General features: G+C 41.0%; 1 protein-coding gene across 4 annotated transcripts in view; it reads left to right on the top strand.

Moving 5' to 3' along the window:
- LOC116034850 (transcription factor 4) overlaps positions 1 to 21,325 on the top strand; it is a 321,332-nt gene that overhangs the window by 10,168 nt on the left and 289,839 nt on the right. Inside the window, exons 1-4 of one of the 4 annotated variants that reach the window (XM_031277607.2) lie at positions 6,234 to 6,867; positions 7,019 to 7,110; positions 7,468 to 7,506; positions 12,695 to 12,767. In XM_031277607.2, coding sequence (XP_031133467.1) covers positions 7,039 to 7,110; positions 7,468 to 7,506; positions 12,695 to 12,767 — 184 coding nt within the window. In that variant the 5' untranslated portion in view covers positions 6,234 to 6,867; positions 7,019 to 7,038. The other 3 variants (XM_035991804.1, XM_035991805.1, XM_031277608.2) reach the window with 3 other exon arrangements.

Here is a 21,325-nt window from a genome sequence, read left to right as displayed (position 1 = left end):
GTAGTGTATTAACAGTTACCTTATAAGAGCAGAACAAATATGGCTATGTAATATGAACAATGTATGAACAACATGTACAGATATGTGCAATTTAGCGGTGACGTTATAATAGTAGTAAGAATAATATAGATATATGCAGTGTATTGTATGTGACATAGGAAGGGGAGCCAAATCTGAATGGCTTGTTGAATCCCATGTTTTCTGATTTTAGGCAGCCGACAGAAACTGGATTGTGTTGTCTTATTTCACAGTTTGCGGGGTAGGCACTCCAGATACCCAAAACACATGTGCACAAGCACTGAATAAAGCGTCCTTTTTAATACAAAAGCGTTGATTGGTGCAGCTTTCAAAATGTCATATATCAAAGCCCACTTTTGATACTGTTTGTGGTCTTCTGCAATGGCTCATCAGTGTATTTCCATTCTGTATTTGCCTCTCTTAAGCCTGCATTATACATTCCCCAAATATGTGAGGGTATGCGATGGTCAGCCTGACGTGAATTTAATCATCAGAGGGTGTAGGCATAGGCTCTGTGCGGACATCTGCATATCCCCAATTTTTTGTGATGTGTACATGCCCGTGCTGTCACTACGCTATATAGGGCACAACTGCACTTGTGCCGCAAAACCAAAATGTACGCTGTATTTGAAGAGACGCTGTGAAGATGTGTGTGTCCACAATCCATCTTTATAACAATATGAAGACAATCAAAGTGCAACAATTCACAGAGAGAAACTATTATATAATTAATAATATTGATTAATATTAAATCCTGCAGACGCAGATCTACTGTGCATGTGTGCTCCAAGCAGATTCCAGAAAGTGGTATAAATAGAACTCCTACACTGTCTGTGTACACGTCCGCTTGGAAGCATGGTGGCCCAATCGTTAGCACTGTGGCCTCACAGCAAGAAGGTTCTGGGTTTGAATCCAGGTTGTTTCGGGCCCTCCCCATGTTTGCGTGGGTTTCCCCCACCATCAAAAAACATGTACTAGGTTCTTCAGTCAGTGCCCTTGATCAAGGCACTGGCTCAGATCTGGAGTTGGTCCCCGGGCGCTGTAAATGGCTGCCCACCTCTCCCTTGAGGGATGGGTTAAATGCAGAGAATTAATGTCGCTACATGTATGTGTATGTGACAATAAAGTACCTTTACCTAGTGATGGTCAAATGAAGCTTTGCGAACCACTTTCTTTATTTTCTAAGCTCACTAGATGGCGCTCTCTGTTCAACAAAGGGTTGAAAACACACAGAATTTTGGTTGCACACCCTTTGGCAGTGATGACAGCCTCCAAACGTTTCTTGTAGCCATCTATAAGCTTCTTGCGCTTCTCAGCTGGTATTTAATCCCACTTCCTTTGCAATTTGGGGTTCTTTTCCCCAATAGCAGATGTCAGCTCACCCCAAAGATTTTCAATCGGATTGAGATCAGGACTCATTGCTGGCCATTTTAAAACAGTCCATTTTTTCCTTTTCAATCATTTCTGCGTGCTTTTGGATGTGTGCTTTGGGTCTTTGTCTTGTTGGAGGACCCATGATCTTCGACTCAAACCAAGTTTTCTCACACTGGGTAGAGCATTTCGCTCTAAAATCTCTTGATAATTCTCTGATTTCATGATTCCTGTGATACGGTCAAGGGCTCCAGTACCAGATGCAGCAAAGCAGCCCCACAGCATTATGGATCCTCCACCATGCTTAACTGTTAGGTAGGGTGTTCTTTTCCTTGTAGGCTTCATTGCTCCGTCTGTAAACAGACTGTTGGTGTGCATTGCCAAAAAGCTCTATTTTTGTTTCATCTGTCCACAGAACATTTTCCCAGAAGGACTGCGGTTTGTCCAGCTACTCGTTGGCAAATATCAGTCGTTCCTTTTTATGTCTTTTCCTCAGCAATGGTGTCTTCCTTGGCCTTCGCCCATGAAGCCCTGTTTGGTTTACTGTGCGGCGTATGGTACTGAAACCATGACCCCAGACTGTTCCAGGTTGGCAGGACTGTATGAGGACTATGGTTAACTGCTCCTCAGATCTATGCAGGGTAAATCCAGACAGCTAGCTAGACTATCTGTCCAATCTGAGTTTTCTCACGCACAACTAAAACAACTTTTGAAAGTACACGTTCCACCAAAACAAGTTCCTCCCGAGGCTATTCCATCTCCATGCGGAGCTCAGCGCCACCCATGATGATTGTGATTGGTTTAAAGAAATGCCAAAAAACCAGAGCACGTTTTTCTCCCATCCCGGAATGCTTTGTGGACTAGCCAGACCCTTCCCCACAGCGCTGTGGAGGATGGTCTGGCAAAGTGAGTCTAATGTATGGTTAGTTTTAACCATGAAGATGCAATTTCTCTAACCTTAACCAAGTAGTTTTAGTCGTTTCAACTTAAAAACTGTACTTTTGTCTTAGGTCAGAAAACCTCTCATATGGGCTATTTTGCACTGTACTAACAAATGATTTATTCTGTCGTTTAGGTGTCGTGTTTTTTCAGTGATTTTGCATGTTCCCCATAAACTCTAATGTTTGCATAACTTTGCATGCTGACATTTTAGGTTGATCTCTTTCCAGACAGCCAGTTGTGAAACTGTTGCTGTGATTATCTGTTCTGCACACATATGATGCATCATATCAGCCTTAACCGACCTGTGTTATTCTGTCAGCATTATACGAACACACTTCAACACATCATTTGCTTCACAACATCCATGTTATTTTGTCTTCTTGGTTTGACTTGACAACCTGAGAACATTTTGTTTGGTTGGTAACTCAGAGTGATGATATTGACGATATTCACTCAATTCATGTCTACTGTTATAGCATAAGGTGTGTGGTGTTTTTTGCGGGGATTTATTTCGCAATTTGGGATGCAATTTGTTTGTTGAGCTCCTGCTCAGGACCTTATATGAAGGCCACAGCTAAAAATGCAGGACCTGCTTTAGTTTATATTGTACTTTATGGTATTCATGGCATTTTTCACAAGCCACATATCTCCCGAAAATTCTGACAATGAAATGGCATTTTTCAGATGGACACATCAGGAGATAATTAACTTTGTTCGAGACCTGTTTCTGTCTCAGGAACACGCTCTCGTGAGATCTGGCAACATGGCTAAGCAAACTTCATGTACGCCCTGCAAATGCAACATATTTTTTTAGCTGTGTAAATATCTAATGTTAGCAAAAGACAATATTATTATATTATGCAGATATAACTTTACATCCATCCACACAACGTTCACTACACTTTCAAACATGGCCACGCCCATTTAGGAGACAGGAAGTGTGTACCGTTTCATACCATTGGCGCTGCTTGAAATCTAAGGGAATCTTTGAGCGTGCCTCTGCAGTTGTAGCCCCCAAACTCTGGAATGAGTTGCCTCCCTACATGCTAGGCTGGCCCCTACAGTGCCTGTTTTTAAATCCCGTCTTAAAACACATCTTTATTCTCAGGCTTTAAACACACTATGGTAGTTGCCTTAAATGTGCTTTATAAATGAATTTGGGGCTCACACAGAGTACGCAAGTGTCTGTCCCAACAAGTCCTCCAAACCTACGATGATATGGGTCATTTGTTTCTACCCTATAATATGACCCACAGGAGCGTTTTCCGTTCTTAATCGGTCGCAGTTTTTTAAAAACGTCTTTAATGTTGTGAAACGGTCAGTTTGGTTACGTTTAGGCACAAAAACAACTTTGTTAAGTTGCGAAAAAGATCATGGTTTGGGTTAAAAGCCAACGTTATTCTACTTCCGGTTACACGCGTGATGCGGAACGTGATGTTCGTAAAGTTAAAAAATACTCGCTGTCTATAGTCAAACTGGACTCGAAGCCCGCTCTTCTGGGTGAAAGTTCTGTGTTTATTTGACGCATTTACCACCCCAACCTAGCCTGGTCCTACCAGACTCTCGTACATTTCATTTGTACAGAGAGTCTGGCCACTCTCCATTGCCAAGTGTTAACTTCCTTGAAGGCGGGTACTCTGTTGAAGTTTAAAACTATTGGATCTGCCCAGAGCCACTCTGGATCTGCCATAACCAATCGCTAACGTTTGGTCGTGACGTCAGCTTAGCATCGCTAGCGTTCGCCTTAGCCAACTCCTTCACCACTAACGGCGCGAGCTGGAAAATCAAACTTTTCCCGAACCCCGTGGGGAGGAGGGCCACAACATCATGGCCACCAACAAAACTCAGCAAAGATTGTTCTTGCTCAGGCTGCTTTAACTTCTGGATATTCGGCAGCATTGCCACAACGGACCGAATGGCTTCGCTCGCATCATTGCCTCTTTTCTTTGTGTCAACAATTCAAAGCATCCTGCAGTATGAAGGCGCAGTGTTGTTTGGGGGCCTCTCAGCTCATCTGAAGGCCAGGAGTCAACGGCTCCTGGGAATCTGTTCCAAATTGTTGGGACGCTCAGTGGAGAACGCGTTCACTGAAAGCCACGTACTGCACACCGTCAGACTGGCTGCCAAAATCTCCCTGGACTCTTCCCATGTGTTGCATGGGGAGTACCAACTCCCTCATATTAATTAATTATCTATTTATGTTTTTTACTGATGCCTATATGTTTTTAGCTTTTTGTCTTCAGGTTGTTGTGTTGTAATTGTTGGAGCTTGTATTGTTATCTGTCTATCTATCTATCTATCTATCTATCTATCTATCTATCTATCTATCTATCTATCTATCTATCCTCCGCCGCCATTACGGAACTACAACTCAAACTAGCGCACAACCTCAACATCATCTTTCTCAGCCACTCCCTCTGTTCGCTGATTGGACCGGTAAAAAATTGGCCGGAGAAAACCCAAGAATATACCGCAAACCCAGACGGAGTACTGAAGGAAAATGAAAATTGAGCGGAAGTGCGTTCCCCCAATTTGGAATTCTCATACTTCCTCACCTACTCCAGGCTTTGCTCCTGTCATAACTAATACAGCCACTAGAGGGAGCTGTCACTGTAAATGTAAATATGAGTCGTAAGTGCTGCTTGAACAAACGACCTATGGGAGTGTTTTTTTTTGGGGGGGAGGACAGTCTCGTCTGTCAGGTGCGTGCTTGCATGCTTGATAAAAAGCATAAAGAGAATTGTGATGTGCTTACTGTCCACTTCATGTGTGACAAGATCGTCCCGTCAACCCTTTCAACATCAAAACGGGTGATTAAATCCACCTCAGATCAGGAACATAACACAGATTAAAACATGCTTGCGCTCATGTATTTTGCAGCGAGTGGGTCTGTGCTCTCTACTACGTTCTCTATAAGCTATTACATGGCTTGTAGTTTGTTTGAGAGTGAAAGGCTGTGAAGGGCCAACAGGCAGCACCACTTTACACCGCAACAAATAAGCCTTTATGTCCTACCTGCACCTGTGTGAGAGAGAGAAACCTGCACATGCAGGGTGTAATTTGCAGAAATAGGCCAGTCATTTTATACCTGCAGGCAGTGGGCTGCACGAAAAAAACAAAAAAAAAAGCAAAGTACTGTAAAGTATTTCCAGAGGGGTGGGGTTTGGCACTGTTGTGGTTTATGTGGTGACCCATGGGGGGTTAGCATGCAGGTCAAGCACTGCACTTGTTTCATACACTTGTTAGGCAAACCAATAAAAAAGCAATAACAAAAACTATCACATATAAAACATCAAGAAAGATTCAGAAATACATAGACATATGTTTATATGATTATATATAAAAAAAAACAGACCACCTAAATTATTAAAATAAAAATATGAAATAACCAAATAAATAAATTATGGAAGAGGATTAGGGCCAATGTGAAAAAATTTATTTGAGTTCTGAGTTTAAAGTCAGAATTCTGACTTTAAAGTCGGGATTCTGACCCCCCCCCCCCCCTTCCTAAATCTGAGTTTGAAGTCAGAATGCTGAGACTTTAGTCTCACACTTCTGACTTTAAACTCTAAACTCAAATATATTTTTCACATGTGGCCCTAATCCTCATCCTAATAAAACGATTACGATTTGACATATAAATAATTAGTAATTTTTTTTATAATTAAAAAAAAAACAGTTTTATATAGTTTAGGTTCAAGCACCATTACAGTTCCATTAAAAAAAAAAAAAAATCACCTTTCCCTACCCCAATATACCCAATCCAAATCAGAACCGGCCAATCACTGCACCAGTCGGCCAATCAATCAATCAATCAATCAAACCCAACAAACCAATTGTTCTTTAAAATCAATTTATTTCCCCTATAGATTCTCTGCTCTCTCCTGTTAAGCAGCAGCAGCAGCTCGGCGCGGTGCTGTTGGACTGTAGACTGTAAGCTAGGTGGCCGCACCAACACATGTATCGCACCGAGGCTGTGCCAGACGCACATGGGCTCCGTCCTGCACTCTACCCGGGGATCTTGAGCAGCCGCAGCCGAGCGAAGGGGGACCCTCAGCCCGCGGTCAGGAGCATCGCTCACGCTCTGCCTGGACTCTTCCTCTGACACAGCACACACAGACAAACAAACAGCCACCAACACATTTCATCTCCTTTCCCCCCTTCCCCGAGAGGCTCGCGGAGATCCAGCGTGTTATGTATTTGTATCCTGTGTGAGCCTGCTGGCGGTCGGTCGCGGCGGACAAACTGCGTGTTAACGCGGGGAGCTCGGACTTGTTTTTTTGGGCTGGAGAAAAACACACCAAAACACACGCGAAAAGACTCCGCTCCTGTCGCCCTACCCCTTCTTCTTTTATTTCCTGTCAGTTTTTTTTTCTTCTTTTTCTTCTTGCGATTTCTTTCGTGCTGCCAAAGCAGGAACCCCGGGACTGAGCCCGTGCTCCGAGGATGAACTAGAATTGCGACCGAGGCTGCGAGCTTGTTTTACTGGATTTATTTCGCCGTGGAGGAAAAGAGATCCGGGAGCGGAGCGGAGCGGTGCGGTGCGCAAAAAAAAAAAAAAAAAAAGCCGAGGTCTTCCTCGTTTCTCTTCTCTCCTCTCCCTCCCTCTATCTCTCCATCTATCAATCTGTCTACCTGTCCTTTTCTGTCTGTCTATCTATCTCTTCATTTGTTTCTCTGCTTTTAGGTCCGTGAGATTTTGCTAAAATGCATCATCAACAGCGGATGGCAGCTTTGGGGACAGACAAGGAACTGAGTGACTTACTGGATTTCAGCGCGGTAAGGAAACCGATCTTGTTCTTAAATGTTAATATGACTAGAATGACTAGTATCATGACAGCCGTAGGAGAACATTAAAGACGTCCCTACAGCGGCCACTGTTTACATTGTTAATGTATAGGAGTTGCACGGCACATAAGCTGCTTATTTTTAGCTTTCACTCAGTCTTTCAACTGTTTGCACAAAAGTGTGTTTATGTAGAGTAACTTGCAGGAAAGTCAGTGCATATTATTGGTTTTGTAATTTCATTTTTGTTGGTGCGTGTGTGTGTGTGTGTGTGTGTGTGTGTGTGTGTGTGTGTGTGTGTGTGTGTGCAGAGAATTGTGATGCTGCATTGGTAATTTTGTTGTCTTATAGATGCGAAACAGCGATTTGAAAATGTTCCCAACATCCATGGTAGTATATCTCATTTTAAGTCCTTTTTTTTACCCTTCATGTGTAGCCTGCTTTTCTCTGCCCATGAAAGGATTTTAGAAAATGTTTATTTTTTTGCGTTTGTCAGTGTGAGTTTTCTGAGGCTGTTCCATGCACTCTGCACCGTGTTGTACACACAATGTTTCAGATGCACAAAAAAAAAAAAAAAAGACTCGATGTGGAATCAGGAACCTGCATGACAGTCACACACAGACAGACACATAAGAGAACTGTGTCACTTTACTGTCCGCAGTCTAAATGTTCCTGCAGCAGGCTGTTCAATGCTCCGACTTATGACTCGGTGTCAAAGTTAAAAGTTTTTTTTTTTTTTTTTTAAAGAACCGCCTGTGTTATGAACTTGACGCACAGGAAATAGTGTCCCCGCTCTAGGCCATGTTTTCTGTGCGTGTCTCCTCCTCTGGGAGCAACTTTGGTCTGAAGAGGAGGGAAAAAAAACAAACAACTGAAACACCCCAAAATGAAGAGGAAAAAAAAAAAACCCTGACTGAGTGATATTGTTATGAAACGTAGAGAGACAGCCTGAACATAATGTAATCAGAAAATATCAGTAGGAATGAGGCTCGTGATACTGAATGACATGCAAATATAGGGAGAAAAAATCACTACAGTACATTTTCTTGCAGTAGGCCTATTGTAAGTTCCTGCAAGAATGTTAATGCAATAAAGAGAATAAGATCACAGCTGAGGCCTGCATGCACAATGCAAGTGACCGGAGGAGTCTAGGAATTTCATAGGCGGCACTATTAGCATATCATATGAGATGTGAGAATAGTGATGCTGCACGAAATGCAAAAAATAAGGAGATATAATCCCCATTAATAAAGACATTTTAATCTCCATTGGCATGTTAACGCAATAAACAAATATCATGAGATCACAGATGAGGCCCACATACAGTACACACTGTAACTGTAGGAGCATTGTAGAAACAGTATCAAGATATCATAGGACATTTGAATTCTAAAGCTATTAAAAGAGTAATAATCCGACACAATATTTCCCTTTAGCTGCATTCTAGTGATGTCTCAATAAGCACCCCTAGTCAAAAAGTCCTATAGGATTTTCATTGTTTCTAATATAATCCTTTTATATAGAATGTATCAACTCAATATCAGGGCAGGGTATCGCCAGTGATTTCGTGAATCGATTCCAATTCCCAAGGTACCGTTTGGATTACATTTCCGATTCAATTAGGTTGAAATTGTACAAGCAGGAAGCAGCCCTCAAATATTTTTTTATAATGCACCAGATTAATGTTTACATCACCACATCCATGGTAAAAAAAAGAAAGAGGCATATGTTAAAATATCAATTATAAGACACATTTCGGGATTTTATTAATCAATATCAGATCACTCAAACAAAGATCGACTTTAATTGGAGAATCGATTATTTTAACCTGGCCCCACTCACTATAACCTCACTGAAACATGATAGTCTCTGATTTCTGTAAGAATATTATAGGACTGTTATTGTGAGATTTCGAACAAAAGACATACACTGTTACATCAGAAATGAGAACCACAGGCATATAATATGCCTCAAAAGCCATATCTTAATTTAATTACACAGTATGTGGTGTATTGGCTATGTATATGTCTATGTGTATATCATAAATACCTTTTTAAAGTCTCTATAGAAGTATTATAGTGTATAAGTATCACAAATGTCCAGTAACATCCCTGTAAACTCAGCATATATTTCTAAACTAGTACAGTGATCTTTTTATTAGAAGAAAGTAATATAAGCTAATTGTATTTATAATTTAGAACCACAGAGCCATATTAAGTCTCTATATTGATATTGTGATGATACAAATATACTTCATGTAACAATACATACAGCAAATAAATCTCATTAGATGCAGACACATCCTCTCATGTCACCATAGGAATATTATAGGATTATATTTGTGGACAAAAGTACAAAATAAATCATCACACAATCATTATTTAGTAGCTCTTGAGTCCCTGAGGTGTATCACAGGAATATTATAGACATTTAGCCTGTGTTTGAGTTCTCAGGTTTACCAAAAAATGTCAATCAGCCTTAGTCTTAAATGATATTTCCGTGAAAGAATATTCAAACAAAGGAGGGAGGCAGCAACTCGAATGTGTCTCTTCTCATTATAAACGCAGGCCGGTCGCATTAATTTATGCGATCATCTGTCTTTGCACGCCCACAAGCTGACACCCGCAGCTCCGAGTGCTTTGACTGGGATATCGATAGACCTGCTAATAATCAGAGTTGGATCTTTTTTATCTTGCAAGCGTTTTGTTTTCCCTTTATTTGTCGCAGCCGCGAGGGAGCAACCTCAGCATCCAACATACACACTTAACAGGCCCCACAGGCTGCGTATGAAGAACAATGACAGACAGGGCTGCAACTGACGATTTATATTCATAGGATTTTCAATAATCTGTCGATTATTTGATTGATTAATCGATTAGTTGTCTATCTATAAAATGTCAGAAAATTGTGAAAAATGTCGATCGAAAGCTCAAAATGACGTCCTCAAATGTCTTGTTTTATCCACAACTCAAAGATATTCAGTTCACTGTGACAGAGGAGCGAAGAAACTAGAAAATATTCCCATTTAAGAAGCTGGAATCTGAGAATTTTACCTTTTTTTTCATAACAAATGACTCAAACCGATTATCAAAATAGTTGGCGATTAATTTAATAGCTGACGACTAATCGATTAATTGACTAATCGTTGCAGCTCTAATGACGGATCGAGTATTTATTGTTTTAAGTCAGGGTTTAAATTACTTATATTGTGGTCTGTTCAAAGAAACAATCCCCACAAAACCTGAAATCCTGAAAAGCTTTTAGCATCTGAAAGTAGGAAGCTCCGAGTGTGTCCACAATCACTGAGATTTCACCATCAAACACGCCGACACACAGGCCCAGTGTTTATCCACAGAGGTTATCCTTCGCGGTCAGATGTCTCACTTTGATGAAGTGTTTTTCTTACAGTAGCTTGTACATTAAAACAACAGGAACTCAGTATTCAGCTTCAGTCTGTGTCTTCAACCATGTGCTTATTTCCCTGTAGATGTGTAGAGTAGATGGTAACTAGTTCTGATGATTATCTCAGTCAGACATAAAGTAGATATGAAGCGTTTTATTGCAAAATGAGCCGTCCAACACGTGGCAAAAGTGACACTTTTGAATGAAAACACATTTATAAAAAAATTTTGCAGGTCATTTGAGTGATCCTGCTTTATTTTTTCACAGATGCTGAATGAGGAATTTGATTTATTTCTGCTTCCCAAAAAATCTCCCCACAGTGTTTTGGAAAATGAACTCTTCATATCTGGGTTTAGCTCTGAGCTGAGAATCCGTGTGATCGTTAGGGCTGGGTATCGAACCTCGATGCATTTTGAGTACAGACCAAAATGTGCTCATAGCATCAAGTATTGGAAACACTCAAGTATGGAAAGTTGCCATCAAGAGGTGTGGACTTGTGTCACAAACCTGAATACTTCAGACTTCAAAATTCAAATTCAAATCAAAAAATCCTTGCCACTCAACTGTTACTTTATCACTAATGACTACTGGCCTTTAGACTCTACCTGTTTGACTTGGAAGGACTCAATAATGTGGTTCAAGCCAGAAAATGAACCATAATAGTATACAAAAAACTCTGACAGCAGCCAATGTGGCAGCGCGAGCAGGATGGAAAGGTGTGTCTGTCTGTACTGTACTGACCAACAGACAGGTAACAGGTGACACTTCAGATTATTACAATCGGATGTAAACAGTTCTATGGTCAAGATAAAAACAAATGTCGACAAAAATTATGAAATTACAAATGATTGTAACTGTTTAACAGAAATAACAAACCAAGTGTGGTTGATCAGTTAGTTTTGAAATGTTTTAAAGTCTACTATCAAAATTAAATGACACTAAATGTGTCAAAGGGCACAAGCTGACTTGTGAAAAGACTTGGACCTGGCTTGGGACTTGTTGGCCTTGACTTGAGACTTGACTTACCTGTCTTCGGACTTGACTTGGGTATCTTTGGTCTTGTCTTGGAACCTGACTTGGGATTTACCTGTCCTGGGACTTGACTCGGGATTAACCTGTCCTGGGACTTGACTTGGTATTTACCTGTTCTGGGACTTGACTCAGGATTTACATGTCACCCACAGGACTCAGGATTAACCTGGTTTCTCATGGGACTCAGGACTTGCCTGTCTTGACGTTGGACTTGACTCTGGACTTGCTAGTCTTGATTTGGGACTTGACCCTAGAACTTGTTGGACGTCTCTCTGGACATTACTCTAGATTTACTTAAGACTTAACTATGGGTCTTGATTTGGGACTACATTAAGGACTTGTTGGTCTTGATTTCAGACTTAACTATGGACTTATTGGTCTTGATTTGGAACTTGACTATGGACTTGTTGGTCTTGATTTGGGACTTGACTATGGACTTATTGGTCTTGATTTGGGACTTGACTATAGACTTGTTGGTCTTGATTTGGGACTTGACTATGGACTTACTTGTGACTTGAAAAACAGTGACTTTGTCCCACCTCTGCAGGCATTAAATCCTTGGGCAGATTTATCATTTTGTTTATTTATTCTTTGATCAGATATTTAGATATCAAAATCTTCAGAATTTTCAGACTGCAATTCATTTATGCAAACTTGTTGCAGGATTTCTTGAGCTTTGAAAAAAAAAAAGACATTTTAAAGCCTTGGCTAATTTTTAAAATGAAAAACATATTTATATTATAATTTAAATATAGAAAAAAAAAATAATTTTGTTATTGATTGTTAGTTTTGAAATGTTACCCACTGATACCCAGCCCTAGTGATGATGGACCTTTTGTTTCTTGGTAAATACCCAAAAATAGTTTCCTTCCAAAACGTGATATCTACTATTTTGAAAACCGAAAAAAAGCTCTGATAAGCTCAACATGAAGAAAATTGAGTGACCATAAAAATTAAGATATTTCCCAGCAGGATTGTAATGTGATGAGAATCTGGCAGCAGCGTTTTTCAGCCAAATGTTGCCCTGGCGTTTTGGAAGGAAGCTTCTCATGTGTAGCTGCAGTGAGGATTCTGTAGACATGTGTCTTGCTGTCTGTAGTGTCAGTGCTCTTAATAGGTAATGTGCGCTCTGTTTGTCTTGTAGATGTTTTCCCCTCCTGTTAGCAGTGGAAAGAACGGGCCGACTTCCCTGGGGAGCGGACATTTCTCCGGCTCAAGTACGTCAGCCTTCTCCTTTTTTTACCCTTCTTCTTTTCTTTCAATCCTCTCTTATCCTCCTTCTCTCCTTCCTCTTACACCTGCTTGCTGCTGCTTTGCTTGCTGTTTTAATTTTCTTGTGTGGGTAACCATGTTCTGTACATACAGATGCAGTTTTTGGGGTTTTATGCTGTTTTGCTTTTTTTCAGTTAGTTTTTATTTTGAGGAGACATGGAAAAACTGCAGGATTTGTTTTTTTTAATATGCTGCTGATACTTGCTTGAGAATTCTGTGACTACTCTGTTTGGCTATTGTTGAGCTGGTTGTCGTTTTAAAATGCCACATGTTGCTCAAACAGTGAGGTGGGCTGGTCTGATTATATGGCTTTGATTATGAGATAGTCCAAACAAACCAACTTTATTCCTTAATCATCACATACACACAGTGCAGTGAAATTCTATTACTGCATTTTAACCCATCCTAAATATTAGGAGCAATGGACAGCTTTTTACATACAGCATCCGGGGAGCAACACTTATTCAAAACAACACAGTAATTTCCTGTTCTAGCTGGCCACCGTAGTTTTTAGCAAACATTACTCAAACAAGAGTAAATAGTGCATTGGTCTGGGACTATTTTCAGCAGTGGATTTATACACACTGGGTGCTTGATTTTGACCAATTAAGTTGAGAATTATTTTGTTCAAATCACCTGTGCTCATGCATAGTTTGTACGCGTTTGTTCCTGCTTGCATGTCATAGTAAAGTGGCATATGAATGTTGGGTTGTAAAATACAGCCATTGGGTTATGTGTTTTTTTATGTGATTTTTTTATTTATTTTTTTTTATTTTTTATGTTTCTTTATTTTAGGGCAACAAGTTTGTTTTTCAGCTGCTCAAGTTCATTCCTGAAGGAGACTTCCTGTTTTTCTGATTTGCTTCCCTCATTCTTTCCTGCCTCTGTGCGTGTGTGCTTCTGTGTGTGCGTGTGCGTGTGTGTGTGTGTGTGCGTGTGGAGATCAGTTCACTGTGTTTTTCTGCACAGTGGTGTTATTGATGTCAAGCATGCACAGTTTGGTTTCATCAGTGGTGGAACATGCTGGCTTTGACTTTGAAAAGTTAAATTAATAAATGTTAACGCGAGCATGTCGGTAAAGTTGCTTCATGTACGTTAGCCCCTCTTTCACTAAAACACTGAGCCATTCATTCATTCATCCATCCATCCAGTCAGTCTGGAAGCCAGTGAGTGAAAGAGTTAGTGAGTGTACCTACTCCGTGTGTTATTGATTGATTGAGTCAGACATTCACTTAGGCCTCGTTCAGACTGACTTCCGCCCTGTGTGGAAAAATGCATCCATTTGAAAGAGGCCAGTCTAGCACTGCCAACGCAGCTTCAGCTTCAGCAAAAAAAAAAACTGCGGGGTCACCTGGCAAAAAAAGATGAACCAGACTCAACTTGTGGCAGACGACAATGTGACATCAATACAGCATACAGTACATTCCTGGTAGATGCCTTATAATTTGCACGCTGCATTTATACTGTTGTCCTTGTGATGATCGTGACAAAAGATTCAAACAACTGTGACTTTTCTGAGTGGTAGAATCCTCTGTCAGCGTATCATAAACTGCTGTTTGTGTGTTAAGCCTTCTAACTCATGGATGTCCTACTCAAACTGGACTTCCTGTATTGTGTTATATGTCTTACTGGTACCTGAAGCAGCCCCTTGCATTGTTTTAACATGGCTGTGTTTGGTGTGAACAGCAGCTTAGTGAGCAAGTCAGTTGATTGCTCAGTGAGTTAGTCAGTCAGGGAGTTGTGAACACGTTGGTGAGGTATGTTTATGTGTATCTATGTGCATTACCGGTGTCACGATTCTCCAAATCCAAGTAGGGGATCAAGTGTCGGGATCAACAGATTTTGCCATAACCGCGGTTTCACAATGTCGCAGTTGCATAACGTCACAATTTCATAACAATTGGAGTAAATAAGATATCTATGGTGTCCTGATTCCTGCATTGTTGCCCTGTAAAAATGTATCACGCGTTTGTGTGTGCAGTAAAATCTACTCTTGCGAGCGCTGCACTACAAGTGTGTGCGCTGGTATATTTTGTGTGTAAGAGCCATTAACCTAAAGCCTTGAGAAAAAGAGCTTAAAAAATGTCGGAGGGAACTGCAGTCCACCGGTGACTTCAGGGAAGCGGAAGTATTTCTGTGGTGCCGTGTCTGTAACTATACACCCTCCCCCGCCGGTCTAGGCGAACGCTGTAACTCCTCACTCCCTAACTATAAGCTTTATCAAAGAGGAGAGTTTTAAGTTTACTCTTAAATGTGGTGACGGTGTCTGCCTCCCGAACCAAGACCAGGAGATGGTGCCACAACAGAGGAGCCTGGTAGCTAAAGGCTCTGGCTCCCATTCTACTTTTAGAGACTCTAGGAACTACAAGTAACTCTGCATTCTGGGAATATGACAGTGATATATAACCACAAGATGTATCCTGGGATTCATTCAAAACTTTATTTGTTTGAAAAAGTAATACATGAATATTTTTTAAATTTGACTAAAAGAGACAATTTTACAATTAAAAGACAATTAATTGTACAGCAAAATTTGGAATTGCTACAGCTCTAGTTGTTTTTTTGTAGTTTTGTTTTTCTTTGGGCGTGCACAAGTAGACGGGGGGTGGAGAGAAAAACGATTACTGGGAGAATCACAATCTGCTTTGGATTTCGATGACCGAAAATTGAATGCATATTTCTATCGATTTTAGATTTTTAATTGAAATCGTGACACCCCTGATGTGTATATAAGTTGGGGGAGTTTGAGTGCAATCTCCCTCTCTGCTTAGTGAAAATCTTTCTAATCGAGTAATTGACAGTGGAGTGATGATACTACGGTCAGCATCACGTTACCTGCAATGTTTATTGTAATAATTCACGTTGTAACAAGATATTTTCACGTTTTGACAAGAGATGTTCACGTTATTACAACATACAAACTTATCAAGTTCTAACAAGAAAATGTTGTTGTTGTCACATGATAACGTCAAACCTTTCACATTGTGATGTTATAGTTCAACCCGTTCTCATTCCGAACTCGTAAAATAAGGACGTTTGGACAGTGGCTGTCAGCATCTGATGCGACGAAAAAGGTGTCTTTCAACGTGTTTATGTGTAACGCACCGGGGAGAGCAGCAGTTAGATAGGATTTAGCGAGTAGTATGTAAGGGCGAATTTCCATGGAAGGAGGTTGGTTGGGGTGGTGGATGGGTCAAACACAGGACCCAGGAGAGTGGGGTTCGCCTCCCGCTTGTCATGCTTGCTATAGTCGTTTTTTTCTTTCCTCCCGCGTGTCACAGAAACGTACGTCCACCCACGACCCTTTCCTAAACCCAACCGTCCTGTTCTTCCCGCGTGTAACGGAACCGTACGCCCACTCACGACCCTTTCCTAAACCCAACCGTCCCGTAGTTCCCGCGTGTCACGGAACCGATAGCCCACCCACAACCTTTTCCTTAACATAACTGCGTCAAAAGGGACGGCAATAGACCCGACCAAGCGCGTTTACTTATAGTGCTAAAGGGACGGCAATAGTCCCGACCAAGCGCGTTTACTTATAGTGCTAAAGGGACGGCAATAGACCCGACCAAGCGCGTTTACTTAAAGCGCTAAAGGAGACTTTTAGCGTCAATAAGAACGACAAAGGCACCTGACCAAGCGTCCATATTTTACGAGATGGGTGTGAGAACGTGTTGTATAGTTTGTTGTAATTAAAGGTTTATTGTAATTGAAAGTTTTTTTGTCATAACTTGGTAAGTTTGTATGTTGTAATAAAGTGAAAATATCTTGTTAAAACGTGAAAATATCTTGTTATTACAATAAAAATGTAATACCATGATACCGACACGTTTTTCTTTTTCAGGCGTGGAAGCACTGAGGGTCCATATGATCCAATGTGGCCTCATGTTGTACGTGTACCCACACACCGTATGTTTTCAAAGGTTTAAAAAAAAAAAAAAAAAAAAGTGAGTTGGGGAGTTTTTTTGGCTGCGTAGTGAGCTAGTTTATTAGCTGGTTGGTCAACTGGAATGTTTTTGTCAGTTGACAGTTGTTCAACTTGAATTAATTGATGAACAATCCCATTAAATAAGCAGAGGTTGGTAAATTAATCTCCAATATTCCTATACATAGACAATATTTGCAATGAGCCTATGGTAGATATGGATATTGCAGTAATGATATGATATTTTGTAGTCTTTTTATTACAAAAGACAGATTCTGAATTCTCTCCTGCTTCAGCTTCCTATATGATTGGATGTACAGTTACATATATGAAACCTCTTTGCTAGGCCATGCTGCATTCACCTTGTGTATTTTTTAGCATTTTATTGTACTATATATGTGTTATGTTTCATAACATCCTCAGTCTGTAGTCAACCTCTGGATGAGACTGTCTTTTTAAAGTCTTTTCTGGAAGCTTTTCACAGGCAACAACCGGGTCGTTTCCGTTGCTCCCGCTCATGTTATTTGCCTCTAAACGGCGTTCGGATGCCATTTTGTTTGTTGGCTGGAAAACAGAGAGATGCCGAGACGTCTTCTTTGTTTACTGCTTGGTGGTGCGGTTGTTGTCGTTTGTGCTCGCCGGTTTCGGTGGTGTCGTTTGCTCCTGTGCCTTGCATACAAATGTGACGAAGGACGACAAATGTTACGATTTTTAGAAAGGAAAAAAAAAAGAAGCCCCAGTTTGTGTAGAATTGGTAGTGATTGTCGGACCTCAGTTTGCTGCTTCGATGTCAATCTTTATTTTGGGATTTTTTATTTTTTTCTTCTTTCGATACCGGAACACACACTGATGTCACACATGCATGCACTCATCCCTGAACACAGATCACACTCGCGCACACACGTCTAAACACCCACATGTACACACACACACACACACACACACACACACACACACACACACACACACACACACACACACACACTGTGCTCACCCCTGCTGTGGCTTTCTGCAGGCCTCGGCATTTTGATGAGCCCGGCGCTGTTTGTGAATGCAGCTAATTAGAACTCTATAGACCTACACAGCCATGAGAGCAGCGGTTTCCAAAGGCTGGGACGGGGCCAGAGGCTGGGACATGCCGACACTGAACTGGGTCCATGCACTGTATCAGAGCTGGGCGATGTGGAGAAAATCAAATATCACAACATTTTTGGACCAAATACCTCGATATCAATATTGTGATGATTTTGTAGGGTTGACTATTGGTGCTTTCATAAAATATTTATATAATGACATTTTTGATGAATAATCATCAGTTATGTGGATACAGTGACGAAGTGGGTAAAAGCAAATTATAGAACAGCTTAAAAAGTCTGGGAAGTTCAGAAAATTGCATCATTTTACTGTAAATCACGCTCTCCTTGGCCCCTCCCCTCAAACACCTCCCCCTCCATGCCAAAACAGAGACAGATTGACATAAAGTTGAAACTGAAACTGATTTTGAAAAACAAATTGACACTTAAAAAAGAGTGACATGAGGAAAGAATCACAAGATTATCGTTGAAAAACACGAGGATGCAAAAAATATCAAAATAAAATATTGTTAAATGCCTGTGTTTGATTTTTCAGTGATCTTTTTTGAAATGTTTTGAGCGTGCTGGAACTTGGGTACATATATTTTCGTACAAAACAGTTTTTTTCATATAATAAAAGAAGCAAAGTTTTTTCTAAACACAAATACAGTCTAAAAATGCTAAATGATGGTCCAAATCAGTAAATATCATATGTGTATGATCGAACAGTAAGTATTGAGGTTTGATACACAGCACTACAGCACAGTATTACATCCTCACTTTTAATCTCCGGTATTAACAGGTCTTTCGCCACAATGCAGAAATCTGACAACACAGTGTCCCCAAATGCTTCAGAAAGGTTGCCAAACATGGCTAAAGAAGACGACATCAGCAGCAAAATTAGACCACAAAGGAGACACGTGGATGGATGGAAGCACGGAACACAGTAGTGTGTAAAAATAACACGTCAGGCAGGCAGAGAGGCAGGGGAATACAAACTGGTTTTAGGATTTGGTTTATCTGATGCTTTTGAGGAAGTAGTGGCATTTATTCCAAACATGCCTTCACGTAGGGGGTTGGATTTTAAAATGACATTCTTCCCACAATGCTGTGAATAAATTTTAGTTTTGAAGCGCTCTCCTCATTCCATGTAAGTCCTCGTATTTTGGGCGATGATGAATTCACCTTTTAAAACACAAAAGCATCTAAACATAAATGCCACACAATCCCTCACGAGTCCTGGCTGACACGCTCAGCCCACGGTCATCACCAAGCAGGAAGTGGATTAGGCGTTTTAATTATTGGGAGATTTCGCCATTGTTGTTGTTTATTTTGGGATCATCCCTGTACAGATAATGCACACTTCAGACTCTGTGTGTGTTTCTAATCTCCTCCTGGATGAAGGCCGTTCAGCGAGCGGCTTCACTCCGCCTGTCAAAACCGCTGCCACCACCACTCGTCTATTTCAGGTCTTGGCTGGTTGTGGTGTTTTTCCCTCCTTTTTTTTTTTTAAAACGCATAACCTCTCAGATCCACTGTTTGTCTCCCTGTCAACGGTGTTGGGAGAGGATTGAGGTGTGTGTGTGTGTGTGTGTGTGTGGGTGTGTGTGTGTGTGTGTGTGTGTGTGTGTGTGTGTGCGCATAGGAGAATTGAGTGTTGAGCTTCAAAATGTGTGTCTGACAGATTTTGAGTGTGTGTGTGTTTATGTGCGTGTTTGAACATATATGTGTTTGTGTGTTTCGTTGGCACCAAAGAGGGGGAAGGGAAAGGGGCTTTGGGGGTGGGAGGGCAAACCATCATTCCCGTTGCCATGGAGCATAAAGTTGGCAACGAGCGGTGGAGGAAGTATTTCCTCAAGTGTCAGCAGAAAGGGAAAAAAAGAGGGACAGAAAGAAAGGAAAGAGAGTAAGGAAATGTAAGCAGGATGAATGGAAAGGTGAAAGAAGGTAAAGAGGGAAGGAAGGAAGGAAGAATGAAAGGAAAGAAGGAACTGAATAAACGAAGAAAGGAAAGAAGAAATAAGGGAAAGGCAACAGGGAAGGAAGAAAAGGAAATAGGAAGGAGGGAAAAAAGGAAGAGAAAGAAAACCGAAAGAAAGTGAACGAAGAAATGGGAAAAGAAATGAGGAAGAAAGAAAAGTTAAAAGTTAGAGGGGAAAGGAAAAGAAATAAGGACGAAAGGAAGAGAAGGAAAGAAGAAAGGAAAGAAAACAAGGACAGAGGAAGGAAAGGAAAGAAGTGATGCAAGAAGTAAGGAAGGGAAGGCAAGACAAAGGAGGGAGGAAAGGTAAGGTGTGAAAAGAAGGAAGGAAAAGAACAAAAGGAAGGAGAGGAAATGAAAGAAGGAAACAATAGGTTGTCTGGTGTTATACTATATTGTTGTTATTTTCAACAAATTACATCAACAAACAGACCAAAACCATCCATTATTCTGTCCAGCCATACCATCTTATACCTGACGGTTGGGGGGGGGGGGAGCTGAAGCCGACAGGCGGGTACACCCTGAACTGGTCGCCAGCCAATCACAGGGCCCATTCATACTTAACTTACCCTCTGTCTTTAGACAGTCCAAACAAAAACCAACAAGATGCCCGTCCGTCTATCAATACTTTCATTTATAAACGTGGCGTACGCAGAAAAACGGGGCTGAAAATGTGCGTGGGTGCCACTACCCACGCAAAGGTTGTGATTTATAAAAAAACAAACTTGACGGGAGAATGTGCGGTCCTCCATGCAAACTCTGACCCACGCGTACGCACATTTTGGAGACAATGGGAAATGGCGACGCAGATGGTGAGGTGGTGAACTGAAGTAAGACTGCAGAAAGTACATGTGGGAATAACGATTAGTCGTAATATTGTTTTGTAAGTATTGATGCCTCACAATTCTTCACTCCATATCAACCACGTTATCATGAAAATTAAATCCAGCAGTGTTATTTGCGCTTGTGCTGAGTGATAATTGTTCCATAAACACCTTGTCAAATCCAACTCAAATCTTAAATCAAAATTCGTTCTTAAAGTGCTCATATTATGCTTTTTGGCGTTTCCCCTTTACTTTATTGTGTTCTATATCTTTTTGTGCATGTTATAGGTTTACAAAGTGAAAAAGCCCAAAGTCCACCCCAAAGGGACTTACCATCTCCAACAGAAACCACTGTTCACAAACTGCTCCAAACAGCTCTATTGTAGTCCAGCCTTTACTTCCGTGACGAACTTGTGTCACTTTGTAACACATGTTATAATGCTCGCCTAGCTGGCTCGATGGTGATGGTGTTTGAAGCCCCCAAGGTCTCCTTCCAGGCAGTGCTGCGACCGTTGACTTCAAGGCACCTAACCCTAACCTTACCTGCAACTGACAAGCTAGCAGTACTTAGTGTGCATGTGCGACTCCCAACAAAGATGGTACAGAAGTGAGATGTCTCACTCTGTAGCTAAAACAGAGAGCTCAACACAGGGTGAAAAGAGGAGCTGCGGCAATGTGCAGTACAACAAATATATGGTGT

Source organism: Sander lucioperca, chromosome 14 (assembly GCF_008315115.2).
Source record: "Sander lucioperca isolate FBNREF2018 chromosome 14, SLUC_FBN_1.2, whole genome shotgun sequence".
NCBI lineage: Eukaryota > Metazoa > Chordata > Actinopteri > Perciformes > Percidae > Sander > Sander lucioperca.
Note: the sequence above shows the minus strand (reverse complement) of the source record. Positions and strands in the feature narration are given on the sequence as shown.